Raw genomic sequence first — 23,366 nt, 5'->3', positions numbered from 1 at the left:
CCAGGTAGTATATATATATATATATATATATATATATATATATATATATATATATATATATATATATATATATATTATCATTTCACAACTCATCAGTGTGTATAGATTCGAACCTAACAACTATTGTTAATGGGGTCGGATGTCTTACCATCCGAACCCACTATATGAGAATACATATAAAAATATATAAATTATATATCCTTAATTATTTTTCCTTTGTTTGCAAATTTACGATGCAGGATAACCTATAGAGTTCAATTACTTTTATAGAAGAATACGTCATTACACTAAATCTAAATCAGTATTTACTCTACCAGATTTTTGGAATGTTACTAGAAACGTGCAGGTAATTTCAAACTGTAATTTAAAACCGTGCATTTTCAGCAGAAAGTTTGGTTTAGTTGTTTTGTTTTGTTTTACAGCATATCAATTAGTGATGGGACGATTTTCCCGATTCCGATACAATTACCGTTTCCGGTTCTGATTCTTTATAAATTTCTAAATATTTAAGTATAAAATGGTTATTTTGTCCCGATTACCATAAAAACACATGTAAAATGTATATTTGCGTAAACGTAAAAACACACTTATTATTGTATTCTTACTACCAACAGTTGAAGTTGAAATCAATAAATATTTATTATTGTATTATTATTACCAACAGTGGAAGTTTAAAAAAAAATCAAATAAATAAATTAAATTAAAGGAATCGTTTTTTGCATTGGAAAATCGGCACAGTTTTTTTCTTTGTTACGATAACGAGTTCGATACCCCAATTCATTTTTTTTGGATTCCCGATTCCGATTCTGATTAAGTGTTCCAACACTAATATCAACTCTTTTCGGGTTATCTAATGCCGAATCTAATAATTTGGGGAAACGTTTGTACGCTTCAAATTCTATCTTCAAATATTTATTCGTGACACTTGTTTTAGTTATTTTGTTTTACGGCATATCAACCCTTTTCGGATCATTTAATGTCGATCAAATTCAATAATTTTGGTAAAAGATTCCGTGACAGCTAAGTATATCATAAAAATTTTACTGTTTTTTTAATTAGATTGAATTTGTGACTTGCACCAATTTTTCTGTTATTAATCTGTGATATTCATCATGTTTTTTTTCTTCTTTCTTTGCACAGGTTGTGCGTTTTTGACGTACTGTAATCGTGAGAGTGCACTGAAGGCGCAAGCCGCTCTCCACGAGCAGAAAACTTTACCTGGGGTAAGTCTTGCACCCTTTTTCCTTCTTTCCATTGGTTTGCTTTTCTTGGTCTTATAAAGGTAGCACGCGGAAGTGGATTCTAACTTGCGTCCAGAAAGAGAGCTCTTTTTATTTGTAAGAGACCAAGTTCGAATTCTGCACGGATCTCATTTCCTCTTCATTATTTTTATTGTTCTTACCAGTCTGCAGATAAATAAAACGACTCAGCAAACAACGATTATGCTTACACAAAAGCACGAGTGTCGACCAAAACGCGGAGATACGCATATCCATGGTGCGATCAATAATCTCTAAGATTTGAGAAGAATTTAACTAAAACGCACGTATATCTATATATATGTATTGTACAGATTCAGCTTTCCTTGACCGTTGCGCCCGGTGGAAAATGGGTTATGGCGACATCCGCCACATGTGGTCCCCTTTTATAAGGCGTAGTTTCGAGCCTGTATGTCTAATTTTTTTATTTTAGATTTTATTTGGCAATTTCTAGCCCCGTGGACTAAATTAATATATTTATTTTACGAGTATTTCACACACAAGCATAATGTTAACAAAACGACAAAGTGATACATAATATATCGTCGTTTAATCCCAGGCAACGTCGATTCTCCCTGATAGTCTTATATACACACACACACACACACAAAAATACACAAATATATATATATATATATATATATATATATATATATATACACATATATATATATTATCATTATCATGAACCCTCACCTCGATTTCAACGTATGAAGTTCTTATAACTTTGTCTTGTCAACCTTGTATATGAGTCGCAGATGGCATTTCAGTCCAGCTAATTATCTACAAAAAAGGTCCACAAATAGTGCAAAAGAGTGGATTGTTCAAGTATATGGCTGAGACGGCGGACGATACTTTATTTCTTTCCCTAGTTTGAAGCAAATTTGATTATGTTTGATGCTGCATTTCTCATAATTTGCCATTGAAGCATGTAGACTTCCATTCATTACGATTAATATCAGAGTCTTCGAGAGCATTGGAGTTTATTTCAACAAATATGAGTTTGCTTTTTATTTTGTCCTATTACATAAGTAATGTTTGGCATATTGTCCGGTAACCACTGTCAAGTTAATTGTTCATCAGCATTTTTGGAATTCTTTCCTCTTTTAAACGCAGCACATGGTCAATCCAGCGCAACGGTTATTTCATGAAAAAGAGTTCAATACCACCAATGTCGAACATGGTGAAAAGGTCTGCATTTGCAATCCTATCACTTAAACTAGCTCCACAAATTTCTCCAAGACAACCTTAGTGAAAAACACCCGACTGTTAAATTTGTCTTGAGTACAGTATCCAAGATTCTGAGCAATACATGAATGTTGTGAGAACTGCAGCCTTGCAGACCTGTATCTTCGTTTGAAGTCTAAAACCCCCAAGTTTCCAAAGTTTCATCATAAAGCATTCCACTAGTTTTTACTTTACTTCCGAGTTAAAGTTGTTGACAAAGTATGACCTTCTACATGATTTGGCATCTTGAGAAACGCATACACAAGCGGGCTCTTCTTGACATCCCCAATTAGTATTGGTGCTGGGTTTGGGTGATGAACAACTTCAGTTTTTGTTATGCGTATGGTTAATCTGATTTTTATGCGTATGGTTAATCTGATTGTTATGCGTATGATTAATCTGATTGTTATACGTATGGTTAATCTGATTGTTATGCGTATGATTAATCTGATTGTTATACGTATGATTAATCTGATTGTTATGCGTATGGTTAATCTGAATTCCTAATTTGTTCCTCGAACGAAGTAGTCACACGTGCAGCATAATCTGCGAATAGCAAGTCACAAATTATGATTCGAGTACAAGTTTTAGTGTGTGTTTTTACATGGTAGTCACCTTTTATCAAGGCCCAGAAGCCACTCGGGTATAAAGGTTATTGCGTGTACAGTAATCAAGAGGATAATATTGTAGTAATCATTAGTATTGGAGATTTGATGAAGTGTTTTACTTAAAGGGGCGGTTTATCAGGATTTTTTATATGTTGGACTTGAAGACATCCAGGTTGTAGTCAGGTGGGAAACGGGCAAACGGAAGAGAGTTCAACAGGCGTGCACTTCTAAGAAAGCACCTTTATTCATAGAATCTACCTTTTGATTTAGGCACAGATAAAGCGTGGGGAAAATTTTGGACAGTGGTTTCATCTAGACGGGTGTTTATTGTGAAAGATTGGAGAGGGGGAGAAGAGATTGGAGCTCAGACGATCACTTCCCATGAAAATAAGGATAAAACAAAGACAGGCTCGCAACGTCTCTTCTGTGGAAGAGAAAAGGGAATCCCCCACTAAGCCAGGAAATCTATTTTGTCAAGGCAGGAAAGGCTGTTTTTAGCAGCTCCTGCCCAAATCTTTGATTATTAAAAAGACTACTACTTGTCCTACATTGAATTTTCACGGCATTCACTGTTGCGGCAAATGCATGGTTCAGCATTACCCGAAAAGTAAGAGGCAGACAGTACAGGGGCGTTAGTGACGCCAAATGAATCAGATATCTCCCCATTTAAAACAACGATTCCAATATATATATATATATATATATATATATATATATATATATATATATATATATATATATATATATGCTATATATATACATATGCTTATATTGAACATGTTTCGAGTGTTCCAAATGACATTTCTAAAAAAAATTGAAATGTCACAAACTTAAATTTCTTCTGATTTATTAAAAATCTTCGCCATCTTGACAACAACAATAAAAACAACGAGCGAATCTTGTGGCTGTTTTTCATTGGTTCAATGCAAAGTTCACTGCGTGCAAAGGAAGCATCAAGATTCTCCTCTTCCCCAAACATAAATCAAACTTTCTTTCCGATGACATCTTCATCGTTTTTAAGTCACGATTTGTAAGTTCTTCAGTTTCGAAATTCTTGTCATTTATTTTTTTCCAAATATTCTCAATTAATTTTTATTAGTAATAAAATGACGTCATTTTCGAATTGATTTTCATTCACGAAAAGACAGCCAATCTTTTCACACACACACACACACATACACACACACACACTCGACCCTCCAAAAAAGTTAGGCTTTTAGTTGTTGTTTTTTTTTGTTTTGTTTTGTTTTTTTTTAAAGTTGACGAAATTCTTTACTTTTTAACTAAACTTATTTTCCGGGTTTAATTTTTGTTTTCATGATTTCTTTGCAGAGGCGAAACTGATCGATAATCAGTTCGATTCTTAAGTTGGTTCGAAAATTTTCTTGCCTCGTCTATCTCTCTCTCTCCCCCCCCCCCTCTCTCTCTCTCTCTCTCTCTTACTCTTTTTCTTGCCCCCTCCCCCTCTCTCTACCTACCTATCTACCTATTTATCTATCTCTTATTATTCTGATTACCATGTATCAATCTCTTTCAAAAGTTAAAGAATAAATAAATTTCCTATTATTTGAATTCTTCTGACGACTGCTTATATCCACAACGTTTCGGTCGATATAAGCTACGGCCTTCTTCACGTGTATCTTGTTGAACTCGTGAATTATTCTTTAAGACTCGAGGAATCTTTCTGTCAACCACAGGAATCTGCACAGCATTTCGAACAAACCTTTTATTTAATGCACAAGGCTGTCATCTTCTTGTTCCGTCAGCCATGTCTGAATAGAGGTTCTAAGTAATTTACAATTGTATTTTCAGTGTCGTCCGTACTAAGAATTGAAACTTCAACCTTTAGAAGAGTGTAACTTACAACTAAATTTTTACCACGTACTTTATCCACTACGCCACGAATCCTAACAAACAAAAGATCTAATATATAACAATCTCTTTCTCTCTCTCTCTCTCTCTCTCTCTCTCTCTCTCTCTCTCTCTCTCTCTCTCTCTCTTTCTCTCTCTATTTCTCTCTCTCTCTCTCTCTCTCTCTCTCTCTCTCCCTTTTATGATAATCAATATGCACGCGTGGGTGCAAGAATCGTATTTTTAGTTAAAATCATGATGATGATGATGATGATTTTTTGTCTCGTGAGACAACAGCTTTTTGCATCTGATGCTCTACGGCGTCTGCTGTTGCTATATAGTTGAACCGGAAGTTGCCTCTCCAGATGCAGCCCTGGGCGGGTGAGAAGGAAACATAGGTTTGTCCAGTCATCAAGGCTTCCCGTTCGGTGTTGCAGACAAGGGTCGACGCAAAGGCAATATAATGCGGTTGGAGCCAGCACAGCTACAGGAGTTGCTCGGAAAGTATTGCTGTGTTTCATCATCCGCCAATCGAGACTCCAAACCAGTTTTCTATAAGGATTTACATCTTTAGCCTTTGCTTTTACCAAGGCATCAACAAGGCAGTGGAGCGATTTGCGCAAATCTATATTGGCCTGATATTTTTGCCAAGGTATGAATTAGGTTCTCCACCTTTCTCTTGTTGATCTAAGTATGCGCAGTACATCATAGTATGTCTCGTCTTAAAAACATTTGACATAAACTGATTCCGTGTGGTATAATATAGAATTTCTTCTCCCATCATCTTTTCTTCTACTTTTTTGTTTCCTTCAACTTTAACCTCGTGGCAACCATCCAACATATCCACGTCGACTAGCTAAGAACCTGTTTTTCTGCGGTCTGTGATCGGACAATATCGATTACATTCCAGCTTAGTTGAACGTTTAGCTGCAAACAACTCCATCTGTACTTCTTCAAATCTCTTTATTCCAACTGTGGCCCGATCTGGTATTTTTGACCCCTCTTTCTTCACCTTTTTCTTTCTATTTTCACTATTTCTTCTTCTTCCTTTTCGTCTTCTTTTTTTTCCTTTTCGTCTTCTTTTTTTTCCTTTTCGTCTTCTTTTTTTACTTGGGAATTACCACTTATCAAAGCCCGAAGGCTTGAAGGCCACCCGAAGATAATATGGATGTAAGATGGTAGTGTAGTAATCGTTAAGGGTGTAAATGGGGTAGAATTTTGATAATTTATTGGGACAAGAACTTTCTGGGAAAGAAGGTTTGTCTCATAGAAGCTGCGTTTAGATGTGGACACAGATAGAGAGTGTGGTGTCGTTTAAAGTTGTTGTAGCTGGTAGAGTTTTTTTTGTAAAAGTTTGGCAAGGGGGATCATAGATTGGAGTTTTTCTTCATCTTCTTACTTCTTCTTATTATTATTATTATTTACTAGGGATTTTCACACAAGCCATCAAAAATTTCTCTTTGAGAACAAATTGTGGTGTTCTCTGGAGTCCGAGAAACGACAAGCCCCTCCCCCAGATTTCCTGTACTCTCTGCCTACTTCGGCCACTTTTATAAATTAATTTACATTATCGCAACAGCCGTTGCCATTGATTGCTCGTTGGTAGCGATCATTTGTATTCACTGAAATTTGGGTGGTAATAAAACTTCTTAAATTCCCAGTCCTCTTCGCACTCATCGTGTGGAGGTCTGGTTAGTGCTATCTCTCTTTAGTCTTTCTATCCTCCTTGATCCTCCTCGACCATTTGGTGTGGAGTCGGTTGATACTGGGAGGAGTAATATACAATTATACAGTTTCAGTTTTCTTGATTTCATGTGGAGTTTGTGTCGTACTGATGTAGCAGTTTCTGTAGCTTATGTATAATAGTCTCCTCATTGAAGAGTTATTTTAATATTTCAACTGTTTTCATTAGTGTTATCCGTTATCTCAGCTATTCCTATTCAAAGTTTTCGGTATTCTTCCTAGTATTCCTAATATTATTGGTTTTATCTTGACTTCTTCGTTTTCTATATTACTTCCAGTTCTCTAGCTATTTTATTGTCTTTTCTCCGCTTCCCTCTTTCTTTGATATTCACTCTGTGTTCTGCTGGAACGGCAAAACCTATAATCTGGCTGGACTTTTCCTTCTTGTTAACTATTATGGCATCCATTCTTCTTGCTTTGGTTGATTTATCTCTTCGTACGTTCATGCCCAATGAGATTTTGTGACTTTTGCTTCGAATATTGTCATTGGTTTGTGCTTATTTGTCGGGTTCTTCAAGATGTAGTTGTCTGCACAATCCACAGGGTACCACAGTCTCCACTCAATCGTATCTATTTTTATATTCTTTTGAAGCTAGTTTGCTGCATTCGCTTATTATGTGATTTATAATAATAATAATAATAGTAATGATAATAATAATGATAGTAATAATGATGATAATACTAATAATTATTATTATTATTATTAGTAGTAGTAGTAGTAGTAGTAGTAGTAGTAGTAGTAGTATTCAATCGGTGGAATTTTATGGAGTTTGAGTGACAACAAGTCTCTACTAATCTTTATTGCTTTCGATAACTTAGGTAAATTAATTTATAGTTATCGCAACAATAGTCTGTCATAGACTTCTCGCTGGCAATGATCATTGATTATCACGGAAATTTGGGTGGCAATAAGCCTCCCCAAAGTTCCAGACTTGTTCGCACTCATCCAGTGGAGGTCTGGTTAGTGCTTTCGCTCCTCCTCCTCTTCGACCCTTATTATTATCACTACTCTTCTTTCTTTTCTTCTTTATCTTCTTCTTTATTCTTAGCACACCCGTACATTCCTTTTCAGCTTCATCCGTTGCCAGTACCCTTCCTTCGTACTTCCAGTCAGACACAACAATCCCACCCAGCACTCCATTACATGTGGTTTATATCAGTCAATTTGGAAGAAGACCAAGCGCACAAAAGATTTTTGCCTCCCTAAACTGAGGGTCGAGGCGGTAACTGACAGCCACGTATCCTACCAAAACATCGTCCAGTCTCCCCTGCACAGTCTCATCACGATCGTCATCAACCCCCTCCTACCTCCGCGTCCTGCTTCTCTCGAACATCACCACCACCCTCGACGTCAAATTGGCACCGCCTTGCATTGAAACGAGCTTTTCTTCCCAAATAAACAAATCCTGACGGGACACAAAGCAGTCTACAATTCGCCTAAGAATAAACTAACATGCTAATTAGTCATTCGTACAAAAAAATGGAAAAAAAATGAGTTTATTTTGAAAAGATAATCTTACAAGAAGAAAGCAATTCCAAAAATGGACAAAATCTTTTGAAATTGTGGAAAAGTGGAAGATCTTTTAGAAAGAAATGGAAAATGTAAAACAAAAACAGAAAATTCGTATTGTTTGGATTCTTTAAACTACTGTTCTCATCTTGAGAGTTACGTTCATAGCGTTTCGGTGAATGTAACCTTCGACCTTCTTCACTTCTATCCAGTCATGGCTGACGGAACAAGAGCATAATACCCCTGTGGATTTAATTAAGAATTATGTTCGAAATTCTGTGCAGATTCCCGAGTTCGACAGAAAAATTCCTGAGCCCGATGAAAAGATTCCTAAATTCAACAAAATACACTTGAAAAATTAAAAGTTATAACTGAAACATTGAGAAAATAAAACTCAAAATGAGAACAGTTGTCTGAAAAACTAACACAAATAATCCGCATCTCAAAAATTCATAACATTAACACTATATCTAATTTAAAAACGTAGATACAAATTAAAGCTGAGACAATGTCAGGACATAAACCGTTGTCGTCAAGAATCTCAAAATAATCGTATGAGTAACTTATTTAAAATTTAATGCATGATTAAAAATTTGATATCTGTAGAAAGATTAAAAATGTGATCATTATAAACTAGATTGAAAATGTAATAATTTTAAAAAATGATGGTAAATTTAATAATTGGAAAAATGATTGAACATTTTATAATTTAAAAAAAAAATAAAATTTAAGATTTGTAAAAAAGGATTAAAGATTTTATAATTTTAAAAAAGATTGAAAATTTTCTCATTGCCAAAAAGATTGAATATTATAATTGTGAAAATGATTGAAAAATTTATAATTGTAAAAAATGATTAAAAATTTGATCGCTATAGAGAGATAGGACATTTTATATCGGTAAAAAGTATGCAAATTGTATTTCCAGGGATAGGTTGAAAGTTTTTAAAAATAAACAAAGGAATAAAAAATATTTTTATAAAAACAGACAGCTTTCATTTTGTAACAAAATACAAAAACCGCCATTTTGTTTTGAAGCTTATATCCGTACCATTAATAAAATTATTTTAATGTTCATACCATCGAAAGTTTTCTGATTTCAAAACTTTTTTATGAAGATCGATCAGTTTTCATAAAAGTTGGCCAATCGAACAGTTTATGGATAAACAGACAAACGGATAAGCAGACAAACAAATAGATATGCGAATCTACAAACTAATAGACAGACTGAGAAATTAACCGGTCGACCAAAAAATACACCTGCGATACATTTTGCATGTGAATGGTAAGCCGAGAAGTTTGAAGAAAGAATTATCAGATAAGGTGTTATTTCTCATGGATATCCGTGGTTTGGAGAGGAGTAATTGTTAAAGGAGAGCAGCTTAGTCTTGCTAGCATTAAATATTACCATCCATTTACGACTCCATTTCACTACAGTATGGGGGTCATTTTCTAAAGATTCAACCATTGTCTTAGACTTGTGTACATCCGTTCTTCCCTCGTGCATGTTATAGAGGATTGTATCATCAGCAAATATACCCATCTCGGGTACAATATTATCAGGGAGGTCGTTAATAAATATCAGGAAATATAATGATCCAAGAATCGATTCCTGAAGCACTCCCGCATTAATATTATTCTGTTTGGATGTACGTTCATCAATGACAATCTGGGTGGTCGTATTGGTTAAAAAAAAATCTAATATTTAGTATACGTCCAGTTATACCGTACAATTTAATTTTTATTAGCAACCCTTCATACCAGACCTTGTTAAATTCCTTGGACATATCAAGGACTACAGCCCTGGCTTCGCCCACCTTATCCATCATATGGTATATGCGTTCAGAGATGACTGTTAAAATATCTGCAGTAGAATGACATTCCCTAAACCCATACTGTTTGTCAGAGAGAATATTTACTTTTGTAAAGTAATGAACTAGTGCTTGATAAATTAAAGTCTCAAAGATTTTAGCGAAAAGGGGAAAACACTGATAAAGTGATGATTGAGAGGGTTTGTTCTTTCAACAGAATTCTCGTACACTGGTACCACAAAGGCCATCTTCCAGCTATTAGGGGAGCAGGATTAAGCAAGGAATTTCTTTTAGAGTTTGGAAAGTACGCGACTAGCTAAGCTGAGCATTTCTTAATTAGTATAACAGGGATGAGATCAGGCTAACGCGCCTTGGAGGTGTCTAAGTTTTTTATTATATTGCAGACATAAGAAGGGTGATTTTCACATCATCAAGTGTAGCTTCAGTCCACATAAGGACATCTGTCAGGGAGTTGTTTGTTTGATTCGCATTTGCCTCTACGGCACGGCCGCACGAGCACAGGGCGATTTAGATCCACGTACATGCAGCAAATTGCACATGACGCTAACTGTGATATTGAAGATCTGGGACAGGTGATGGAAGGTGGAAATCTGGAGAGAGAGAGAGAGAGAGAGAGAGAGAGAGAGAGAGAGACTCACATTGGCCAAGGCAAGGAGATTGGCCAGATAGAGATAGATATTTGTAGGGAAATTACCAATATGTTTATTTATATGAAAAACGTGAAAAAAATGTGTTTAAAAAGTTATTATTTTAAATCATTATTTCAAGTATTTCAAACTTTACGAAGACAAAGATTTGGTACGGAAAGCAGAAACCCTTAAATACTTAAGACAAATAACTATGTAGTCGAGGTAAATATTATATGTTCCATCTGGAGCTTTCACAAAGTTGGCAATGTTATAAAATCGCCTGTGAAACTCTGTTCCGTCTGCCTGCTAGCCACCGTACTACAACTTGGATGTGTTCAAGTCCAATGTTAACAAATTCCTAATGAACCGCCCCCTTAAGTAAACACTTCATCAAATCTCCAAACTAACGTAATGTACTTGCAATAACCCTTATCCCTTAGTGGCTTCCGGGCCTTGATAAGTGGTGATCACTGTGTAAAAAAAAAAAAATCATCTCAACTCCTAATTTCTTTTCTCAATGAATTTTACGCAAAACTATTGATCACTTTTCTAACAGTCGATCAGAATTGCATCTGGCAATGTCTTGTGCTGCCGTTTCGCTTCTTCAATTGCTGACACATTTCTTCATCTTCTATCAGCAAAATAAATAGTGATAAAATCATAAACCGGAAGTTAGATGATTGCTTCCTGTCCATAAAATCTTGCTGAACTTGAATTTATGGCAAACACCATTTAATATGCGTGTGCGACATAGCTGGATTTATTGACAACTAGCGGGGCCTGTGGAAATTCTACGGCGGACTTTTTCGTATGTAATATATTAATGTGAGATGTTCAGCATAAATGGAGGCACCCTCATATTACTGTAGCTCTTTTGTTAAAACTGTAAAAGTATTTATCTAAGCAAGCAGAGACGCCCGGCGAAGCCCGGTCGTAAAATACGCTTAGATATGATATTTTAATTCCTGCAGTTTTCGTATATATTATCATTGATTCAAATTGTGATTTTTAAAAAAATCGATATCACTTAAGTGCATTAATATGAATCGAAACCGAAACCACAAATTATGAAGAAAAAAAATATATATATATATATAACTCGAGTTCCTTTAGCTAAAATTGAAATCAAAACTCATCAAAAATTGGTAAAATTATTTTTTTAAATAGATGACTTCAGTGCCATCAGTTATAATCGAAACCGAAACCAAAATTTATGAAGAATTCCAGGTAAAATTATTTATTACAATAAATGAAAGGTCATAACAATTGAATGACAGTCACACGAAAGAAAAAAGATGTAAGCATGGCACATAAAATAACACACACGCTATCGTATTAATATATAAATAATTTACAGCAAATTTCAGGCCTTATGGTGGACTAGCCTGGGTGCGCGGCGTTGCTTGGGTGTTTGGAGGTGTGTGTTGAGAAAAAAAGCGGTAGTAGGCATGCTCGAACCCGTACCGCGAAGGAGGAAAAGAACGTGAAAAAAAAAACATGACGTCTTTGCTGTTGCGTCCATCGCCAAAGCAAAAGTGACGAAGGTTTAAATTAAGCTTAAAAAAGGGATGACTTTCGAAAATATTGGCGAAAAAAGTTACCCCTCCCTGTAGAAAAGTGCCAAGTTGAGGGTGAAGGAATTAATGTTTTTAGCCAGTGTTTCGATTTTTATCGTCCGAAAGGTTGAGCTTCAAAACGATGCCGATCTCGTGAAAATCCGTCGCCTCTGTCGAAAGTTTTAGCCAGACATACAAATAAACATACATGCATACTTCATACATTTAAACAGACAGGTGAGATTTATGTTATAGATTATAGAAGATGATCGGATGTTTTGCCGTCAGAATGACGTTAGACACATTATCATCTGGAGAAATGATGGACGGAACGCACTGAATTGTGAAGCAAGGATTGCGTAATCTATAACCACTCGTGGGTTGGCAATACTTGATTCCAGTGAAACGGAGTAACCCAAGACGATTGGAAATAATACCGAAATCAGCGGAGAATACATACAGCACCTGCTATTCTCCCAACGGCCTGACGAGGTTTAATAATGCTTAACTTTGGTGATATAACGGGAGCCGGAGTCTCAACGTGATGATGCCGCATATATAAAACTTATGGTAAATAGACAATGAAAACCATACAATATGGTATAACATTTACGCACACAAAATCAATGAATACGTTTTCATTTATTGGAAAGAAAAATCTTGTAGCATCGAATATGATTTTAAAATGTTGTCTTATATTTTTCAATTCTACGGTGCTTTTCAATGAAGAAATAGTGTGTGTATATATATATATATATATATATATATATATATATATATATAATTATTTATTTTTATTTTAGTTTTAATAATATTATAACAAACTTTTTGAATATTTAAAAGCTGAAGAGGGGTAGGGCCCCGAAACTTGCATACCCGTAGATTACTGTTTTAAAAATAATAAATAAATTATAAAAAAAAGTATATGTTTGCATGTAAATAAAAATATGGGCGATTTCTTAAAAAACATGAGCTCCAAGATGAAGACGCTAAGTTAACCATATTATTATCGTTAAAAAAAATTAACAACAAATCTACGTATATACATATATATATATATATATATATATATATATATATACATATATATATATATATATATAACGAAACAGTAATGTATGTCGATGACTATATATATATATATATATAAATCATATACAGTCACGCATTTTCAAAATAATGGCCTTTTATTATGAACAACTGCGTACAATTTTTTGGTCCCAATGGCGGCATATAATTATAGAATCGTTCATTTATTATAGTTTTGCACAACAAGGTGTTCCCATCAGCGCAAAGCAAGAGCCAATTATTAAAAATGTTTCACATCCTACGAGCGGGATTATGTTATTAACATGGCATGTATTCATTTTTATACAACAGCTGTGTAGTTGCTAGTCTCAGTCTTTTTATAAGTGCTCTTATGCTATGTGTTCTGCAAAGTTATCCGATATATATTGTCTTCCTTTGTTCCAGCTCGTTTGACTCGTTTGTCTGGTAGTCTACGTCAATTGGTCTTTTGATGTCTCATTGCATCATAGCTTTTCAATACAGTAGCTTGTTTCCAAGAAATGCAAACTTGTTTAATTCTCTTCTTGCTGATTGTTTTCGTCCTACCTAAAATTAGTCGGTATCTTCTGATTTCGAAATAATTATTATTCGTTCTCCTTAGCCCCTAATCAAATGGCTTCACGCGCCTTGTCTGAAGCAATTTCCATATTTTTATTAATAGGATAGTTAGATTGGTACATTTAGCTATTATCTATTGTATTTCAATAAATGAGTAATAATAAATAAAAATAAATAATATCAAAAACCACCATCAATAATTTCCCCCACTCTTTATATGTGCCTAAACCTAACATGTAGATTCCATGAACAAAGCTTCTTTCTTAGAACTACACGCCTTTGGCACTGTCTTCCGTTTTCCTGCTTTCCAGCTGACTACAATATGTAACGTAAACAAATTCTTGGTGAGCTGTTCCATATAAGTTAACAACGATTACTTTATTGTCCAATTGTCTACTGTAAACTCTTTAACCCTTATCCTCGAGTGGTCTGTTGGCCTTGATAAGTGGTGATGCCTTTGTAAAAAAGAAAATGAAAGTCACGTAGAGGCGAGAACCAAACATACACACGAGAATTTGTCACATCATTTAATTATTATAGGCTTTCAAATATTCCTCTATGACAAAAAAAAAAACGGATAATTTTCACTGTTACATGATTGACGGAAAACATTCAAACCTTTTAAATGTTGAAGTTTTAAACTTAGATATCCATGCATGGACAAAAGAAAAATCACGCCATTAAACGTCATCGGAATCTGATGACATTTGACCTCCAGACTTTACAGTGATTCGCTGCGTAATGTTGTGTGAAAATCAAAACTTGCTTCAAGACTGATAAATATTTCCATCTCTTCGACAACTTGAAGTTGTCAGCCAGAACATTTATTGACTTGTGTCTTATCCTCGTGAATAATATATCGATCAGAAAAACAAACCCGAGTTAAGACGCCATTGTTGAAGTGTCGATTTTGCCGCAAGAAAGGAGACATTTTTTACGGATGCGTCCTCGTATCTTTATGTGAACCTATGTCAGTCAGTTGGTCCATCAGGATTATGTTTAAAATTGCATTTTCACATCTAAACGTGCACAGTAAACGGACGCATGTTATTTCAGATACAAGCTAGCAGGCCGCCCGGCGTTGCTCGGTGATAAAATGCGCATAAATATTTTATTTTAATTAATCTAGAAACTGAGATATGTGCAAACGAGTATTATGATTTTAAAGTAAAATAAAAAATAATAATCGATGTGAGATCGAAAGTAAAACCTGAGTCAAGTACGATAAATATTAGACCAGCTTGACATGATCTTTAGAAAGTGTTTTCAAACCTACTTATTCTTAACATAATGGAAGCTGTCACGTGAACTATTCACCCCTTAGCAGCCTTTATTTTCGGATGAAAATAGATTACAAAGTTTTCTTCATGTCTAAATACCCTTTCAAATTTCAAGTCTGTTGATCAAGAATTCGTTGAGTATATAGGTTGAGAATTATCCTTACACACATATTTTGACTTTTTTAGATATATACTTCAGCAGCACAATGTCTCATTCTTATGCGTGTTTTATAAGTCCTTTAGTGGAATGTGCTTCAATTAACTCAAAGTACCCCTTCACCTACATGATGAACTCGTGTGCCCCTTCGACGTGTATACCCTGACTAATCCTACAGACAGCAAAATTCTACCCCTTGGCTGTTGAGGTCCCTAGATGCCGTAAAGCTTCCTAGTTTAATAGTTTCTTCTCTCGAACTGCTAGATTTTGAAATTCCCTCCCTGTTTTCTGCCTCCTTGAATGAACAATCCAGCTGAAGGTTAAAATGTAATGTGAACATATATCTCTCTACTCAACTCCCCACAGTCCTAAATAGTTGCCCCTTAAAAAGTAAAAAACAAAAAAAAAAGTATTTGGGTGCCATCAGCCAAAATCGAAACCAAAAATAAAACTGCATCATTTAAAGTTGGTGACGTTACCACTGTACCAACGTGACACGCATATGAACTGATTAAAAATTAAAAATAACTGTACAAAATGTATAACAATTTTTTCAATATTAATCCCTTCATGACTCCTTAAAAACTATTTTAACCGCGTAAAGACCCATAAAAGAACGGTCCCAAAAATCCAATCATTTGAAGCTTCTATCGCTGACCTGCGACTTTTAGTTTCGGAGAGATAGAGTTTAAAAATATGGAGACAGACAGGCAGACACATAGCCTTTTATATATCAGATCTGCAATGCTTATATTTTGTATAAGATGTTTTATGATTTGTTATGCTTAAGTTTGAAATATAATTTTATCTGATCTGTCATGCTCAAGTTTAAAATAATATTCTCCATGGTCTATCATACTTAATTTATATATAGCATTTTTTATGGTCTGTTATGCTTACGTTAAAAATAGCATTTTGTCCTTCTATCAGGTTTAAGTTTGAAATAGAATTTTTATGTGTCTACGAGAGACTTTCTTCTCAATCATTCCGTCTGTCACGCTCCAATTTGAAGTAACATTTACCTTAATCAATCAAACTTAGATTTCAAATATCCAAATATCATTTCAAGATGCATTTTCCGTCTATTAATAAATTTGAAATAGCATATTCATCGCTAATCGCACAGATTAAATGGACGCATCTTATGACAATCATTTATTGTTACGTTCTTTGTATTGGCTTCGTAAACGTCATTTTTTATCTTTTAACCACATTTTTGCGTTAAGAATAATAAACGCATTTTCTCAGTTTTATATCGCCATTTTGTTTGCACGCTTTCGTTTTCTGCAAATAATAATAATAATAATAATAATAATAATAATAATAATAATAATAATAATAATAATAATAATAATAATAAAACCTAACACAAAAGTATTGTATATATACACATATATATATACATATATATATATATATATATATATTTGTACTGTATTATTTCTTTCCCTTTTCTTCTCTTGTCAATGGTTTTGCCCAGCGCTAGGCAACGAATTGAATTCATCCGGGTAACATATTTCGTCGAGAAAAACTATGGAAGGCCGACAGTAACATAATAATAATGAAATAATGTTTAAAGAAATGAAGAACTAATATAGAAAAAAAAAATTAAATCGTCAAAAATAACTTTCTTTAGATTCAATTCACATTTCAATTGGAATGTTACACACACACACACACAGATACATATATATATATATATACATATATACATCATACGTTACGCATATATGTATATACTTAATGTTGGAAATATATATATATATATATATATATATATATATATATATATATATATATATATATATGAAAGGCGAATGTCTTTTTTTTACCATTATACATAAATCATATTCATTTTTGCAGACAATGGCTAGAACTCAATATTGTCAGGAATCAAAAGCAGACACATTTCGTACGCCTTGCACGCTGAACTAAAACTGCGATACATTATCTGATTTATAAATAAATACGAAGACGATAAGTGTGCTTCTAAAAGCGATACAAAAGAAAAAGAGCCAATCAAAAGGAACCATAACCCGATTTGATTTATAGAGTTTCTACGGCGAAAGTCGATGAAATAATCCACCGACGAATTCGTGCTTGACAAAAGACCCTTAAATAGTCGTCGATTAAACGTTGATTATATTTGCTCTCGACGACTGCTACGAATCAATGCTCTAAAAGATATGAATGAAAATAGTTAATACACGACTTTCTGCCAACCTGGTTCAACCAACTTTTTCTGAGATGAGAAGTATAATCCTAAAGGCCTTATATGTACATCTGTGTATGAAGAATGGTACCTACCAAACTATCCTTTTAATTTAAAACTTACAGACTTGAAACTTGATATATAGGAGATTCGGACCTGTGGAACAAATCTAATTTCCTTTTTAGCCGGTAAAAATGTAGTAAAGGATAAAAATTTAAAGATTGGAACTCGGCAGGCGTAAGTCGACTTAAAGTGTCCGTCAACGCGTGCCCATTATACATTTATTCGTTAAACTATTTTTTTTAATTTTTAGTATCCAACTGTTGTTAGGTCATATAGTTCCGAATACCGCTGAAGAGCTAAATATTTTATTTTTGATTCTACTTCCTGAACCCCAAATTATTTTTATTTCATTTTAAAATAATTGTCATGTATTGGGAACAATATAATAATGAATACAAAACCTGCATAAACTATATAAAAGTCAGAATGTGTGTAGGTGAGAGGGGACAACTTTCAATTTATATATTCAACGAATTTTTTATCTACAGACTTGTAATTTGGTATATAGAGTATTCAGATATGTAGAAATCCTTAATTGGTTTTCATCTGGAAAAAGGGCTGCTAAGGAGTTAAAACTGGAAAATTGTTATTTGATAGGGGGATCATCGGATTTTTATCGGTTTGTCAACTGTTTCGCGACTGCACACGCACAAATCATTCACATGACAGTTTACGCATGTGAAATATAAGTAAGTTTGAAACATTTTTTAAATACGCGGCAAGCTGACCTGATGGTTATCGTACTTGAATCACTGTCTTTAGGTTTTGATTTTGATCTCAGCTCGAGTATATATATATACATATATATATATATATATATATATATATATATATTACAAGAAATGAACACTTTCGAAAAAACATAATATTCGTATGCAAATATCTCAGTTTCAGTTTTTTTCGTTGGTTTTTTTTTTTTTGTACTTCATTTTTTAAATGAATTTAACGTTATGATTTATACCGGGTAACGCCGGGTATATCTGCTAGTATTCTTATATTTTTTAATTTATGCAGAATCCGTATTTATTATTATAGAGTAGATGAGATTCGAGGAACTTATATCGAAATGGATAAAGTTGAACAACACTACAAGGGAAGTCAGAGAATAAAAACAACTAAAACGAGGTGTTATGAGGTGAAAAGCTGATAGTCTTAAAACAGAAAAAGAAATCTAAATAAAGCCTGATTGGTTAAGCAAATCAAAGGTTAACAAACGAACGATAATTAAATGTACTTGATTGAACGTTATCCGAGATTTCTTATGTTTTCAGTGAAGACAGGTAATCTATCGTTCTGAAAAACGCCCGTTCAAAATAAAAACTGCCAAGCAGAACTCAAACCAGTTTCTTCAATTACATTTTCATTAAAAAAATGTACTTTTGCTAAATATATCTATAAAAAATGTACTTTTGCTAAATATATCTATTAAAAAATGTACTTTTGCTTAATATATCTATTAAAAATGTACTTTTGCTTAATATATATATTAAAAATGTACTTTTGCTAAATATATCTATTAAAAAATGTACTTTTGCTAAATATATCTATTAAAAAATGTACTTTTGCTAAATATATCTATTAAAATGTACTTTTGCTAAATATATCTATTAAAAATGTACTTTTGCAAAATATATCTATTAAAAAATGTAGTTTTGCTAAATATATCTATTAAAAAATGTACTTTTGCTAAATATATATTTTAAAAATGTACTTTTGCAAAATATATCTATTAAAAATGTACTTTTGCTAAATATATCTATCAAAAAATGTACTTTTGCTAAATATATCTATTAAAAATGTACTTTTGCTAAATATATCTATTTTTTAAAAATGTACTTTTGCTAAATATATCTATTAAAAATGTACTTTTGCTAAATATATCCATTAAAAAATGTACTTTTGCAAAATATATCTATTAAAAATGTACTTTTGCTAAATATATCTATAAAAATATACTTTTGCTAAATATATCTATTAAAAAATGTACTTTTGCTAAATATATCTATTAAAAATGTACTTTTGCTAAATATATCTATTAAAAATGTACTTTTGCTAAATATATCTATTAAAAATGTACTTTTGCTAAATATATCTATCAAAAAATGTACTTTTGCTAAATATATCTATTAAAAATGTACTTTTGCTAAATATATCTCTTAAAAAATGTACTTTTGCTAAATATATCTATTAAAAATGTATTTTTGCTAAATATATTTATTAAAAATGTACTTTTGCTAAATATATCTATCAAAAAATGTACTTTTGCTAAATATATCTATTAAAAATGTACTTTTGCTAAATATATCTATCAAAAAATGTACTTTTGCTAAATATATCTATTAAAAATGTAGTTTTGCTAAATATATCTATCAAAAATTGTACTTTTGCTAAATATATCTATTAAAAAATGTACTTTTGCTTAATATATCTACTTTTTAAAAATGTACTTTTGCTAAATATATCTATAAAAAATGTACTTTTGCTAAATATATCTATTAAAAAATGTACTTTTGCTTAATATATCTATTAAAAAATGTACTTTTGCTAAATATATCTATTAAAAAATGTACTTTTGCTAAATATATCTATTAAAAAATGTACTTTTGCTAAATATATCTATTAAAAATGTACTTTTGCTAAATATATCTATTAAAAATGTACTTTTGCTAAATATATCTATTAAAAATGTACTTTTGCTAAATACATCTATCAAAAAATGTACCTTTGCTAAATATATCTATTAAAAAATGTACTTTTGCTAAATATATCTATTAAAAATTTACTTTTGCTAAATATATCTATTAAAAATGTACTTTTACTAAATATATCTATTAAAAAATGTACTTTTGCTAAATATATCTATTAAAAATGTACTTTTGTTAAATATATCTATTAAAAAATTTATTTTTTCTAAATATATCTATTAAAAAATTTACTTTTGCTAAATATATCTATTAAAAAATGTACTTTTGCTAAATATATCTATTAAAAAATGTACTTTTGTTAAATATATCTATTAAAAAATGTACTTTTGTTAAATATATCTATTAAAAAATGTACTTTTGCTAAATATATCTATTAAAAAATGTACTTTTGCTAAATATATCTATTAAAAAATGTACTTTTGCTAAATATATCTATTAAAAATGTACTTTTGTTAAATATATCTATTAAAAAATTTATTTTTTCTAAATATATCTATTAAAAAATGTACTTTTGCTAAATATATCTATTAAAAAATGTACTTTTGCTAAATATATCTATTAAAAAATGTACTTTTGCTAAATATATCTATTAAAAAATGTACTTTTACTAAATATATCTATTAAAAAATGTACTTTTGCTAAATATATCTATTAAAAAATGTACTTTTGTTAAATATATCTATTAAAAAATGTACTTTTGTTAAATATATCTATTAAAAAATGTACTTTTGCTAAATATATCTATTAAAAAATGTACTTTTGCTAAATATATCTATTAAAAAATGTACTTTTGCTAAATATATCTATTAAAAAATGTACTTTTGCTAAATATATCTATTAAAAAATGTACTTTTGCTAAAAAGATCTATTAAAAAATGTACTTTTGTTAAATATATCTATTAAAAAATGTACTTTTGTTAAATATATCTATTAAAAAATGTACTTTTGCTAAATATATCTATTAAAAAATGTACTTTTGCTAAATATATCTATTAAAAAAATTATTTTTTCTAAATATATCTATTAAAAAATGTACTTTTGTTAAATATATCTATTAAAAATGTACTTTTGCTAAATATATCTCTTAAAAAATTTATTTTTACTAAATATATCTATTAAAAAATGTACTTTTGTTAAATATATCTATTAAAAAATGTACTTTTGTTAAATATATCTATTAAAAAATTTATTTTTTCTAAATATATCTATTAAAAAATGTACTTTTGCTAAATATATCTATTAAAAATGTACTTTTGTTAAATATATCTATTAAAAAATTTATTTTTTCTAAATATATATATTAAAAAATGTACTTTTGCTAAATATATCTATTAAAAAATGTACTTTTGCTAAATATATCTATTAAAAAATGTACTTTTGTTAAATATATCTATTAAAAAATTTATTTCTTCTAAATATATCTATTAAAAAAAAACAAGATTCAAAGTATTAGTAACTTTCGAGACCATGTCGCGACAATAACCCATTTTCTCGAATATTATTGCTTGAAAATGATTTTAAAATGGCGCCAAGTGATTTCTGAGATAAAGAAATGTTCACTCGCTGCTTCTAGAATATTTGTTTGATGTTTCTTTGAAATTCGTGGGGAATCGTTTCCCGGGGAAATTTGATGCTGACTCCTGTAGAGAAATAGATTCTGCAAAATAGGCACCTCTTATTTCATATTGATCCATCAGTTTGTGAAACCATATATATATATATATATATATATATATATATATATATATATATATATATATATATATATATATATATATATTTATATATATATATATGTGTGTGTGTGTGTGTGTGTGTGTGTGTGTGTGTGTGTGTGTGTGTGTGTGTGTGTGTGTGTGTGTGTGTGTGTGTGTGTGTGTGTGTGTGTGTGTGTGTGTGTGTGTGTGCCGCACCGAGTCCTAGAAACTTCCATTTGGTATCTGAAGGCGCGTTTAATTCACGGGGAGAGATGCACCCCCAATCGTTCGTGAAGACATGCATCTAGGAGAAGGAAAAACTCTGATGTAAAAACCTGCAGTTTACTGTATGGTGTGTCTTATTATGGCAGTCATCTGCACCGACAAAGATTAGCAGTAATACTAAAAAATATGTTTGGTTTTACACAAAGCTTTCACCACTATAAACAAATCAATTCTGTGGATTTCCGAGCAACTTAGTTTTGGTGAAACCTCATCCGTATATATTGCTTTAATGTCGGAGTAATGAAATATCATCCGTATATATATATATATATATATATATATATATATATATATATATATATATATATATATATATATATATCTTTTGTTTTACATAAGCATTAATATATCGTTAAACCCTGATTGGCATTTTTCGGTTAGTCAATTACAAGTCAAAAGAGACCTCTTTAAACTATATTGCTTAGACGAAAGTAAAGTCTGTAATGGACTGATTGTACTTTTGTACAAGCAATTAATTATGGACTGATTGAATGCTACATTTTTGCTTTCGGTTTCGATTCTAGCTGATGGCACCCTAATATTTTTTTTTTTTTAGTTTTGAAATCACGTCTCTACAATAATACTAGCAGACTGCTCGGCATTATTCGGTCGTAAAATACGCTAAAATGTTGTATTTTGATTAATACAGATTTCGTATTTATTATTAGATTATATTGGACCTAATATATAGTAATGATTTAAAACTTTTTAAAAAATGACCCGTGCGCCACCACCAAGAATTGAAATCAAAATGTTTAGGTTACGATTTATTTTTTCCTTTGATGTTTATGCCTGAGCTATGAATACATGTTTGTTGCAAGGCTTAAAATTGAAACATGAACCAATAGCTATTACGTTACGCATGCATATTTATAATGCCGTCGTTCGACATTCACCTGGGAAATTCCATTGTTTTTTAATTTCACATTTTTGCACCGATTTTCCCTAGCTAAAACCCAAATATAAAGTTTCGCATGAGTTTGAATACCCTATATATTAAGTTCCATGTCTATAGACAAAAAAATGACAGAGGAGTTTGGTAGGCAAAGTTTTTTTAAACAAATATATATACGCATACATATATATAAAGAGGTTTGTGTATACTGTGTATTCTTTTTACGCAAATATT

The 23,366-nt window shown here is 31.7% G+C and overlaps 1 protein-coding gene across 26 annotated transcripts in view; it reads left to right on the top strand.

The window, feature by feature from the left end:
- The window catches only part of LOC145245733 (CUGBP Elav-like family member 3-A), a 979,738-nt gene that overhangs the window by 274,674 nt on the left and 681,698 nt on the right, over positions 1-23,366 (top strand). For all 26 annotated transcript variants that reach the window (XM_080107310.1, XM_080107303.1, XM_080107290.1 and 23 more), the window contains exon 2: positions 1,141-1,223. In XM_080107310.1, the coding sequence (XP_079963436.1) occupies positions 1,141-1,223 (83 nt within the window). The remainder of the gene's footprint in view (positions 1-1,140; positions 1,224-23,366) is intronic.

The sequence above is a fragment of the Euprymna scolopes genome, chromosome 23 (assembly GCF_053919585.1).
Source record: "Euprymna scolopes isolate OS-2025 chromosome 23, ASM5391958v1, whole genome shotgun sequence".
Lineage (NCBI taxonomy): Eukaryota > Metazoa > Mollusca > Cephalopoda > Sepiida > Sepiolidae > Euprymna > Euprymna scolopes.
The sequence above is the reverse complement of the archived record's forward strand: the minus strand, read 5'-3'. Positions and strand labels throughout refer to the sequence as shown.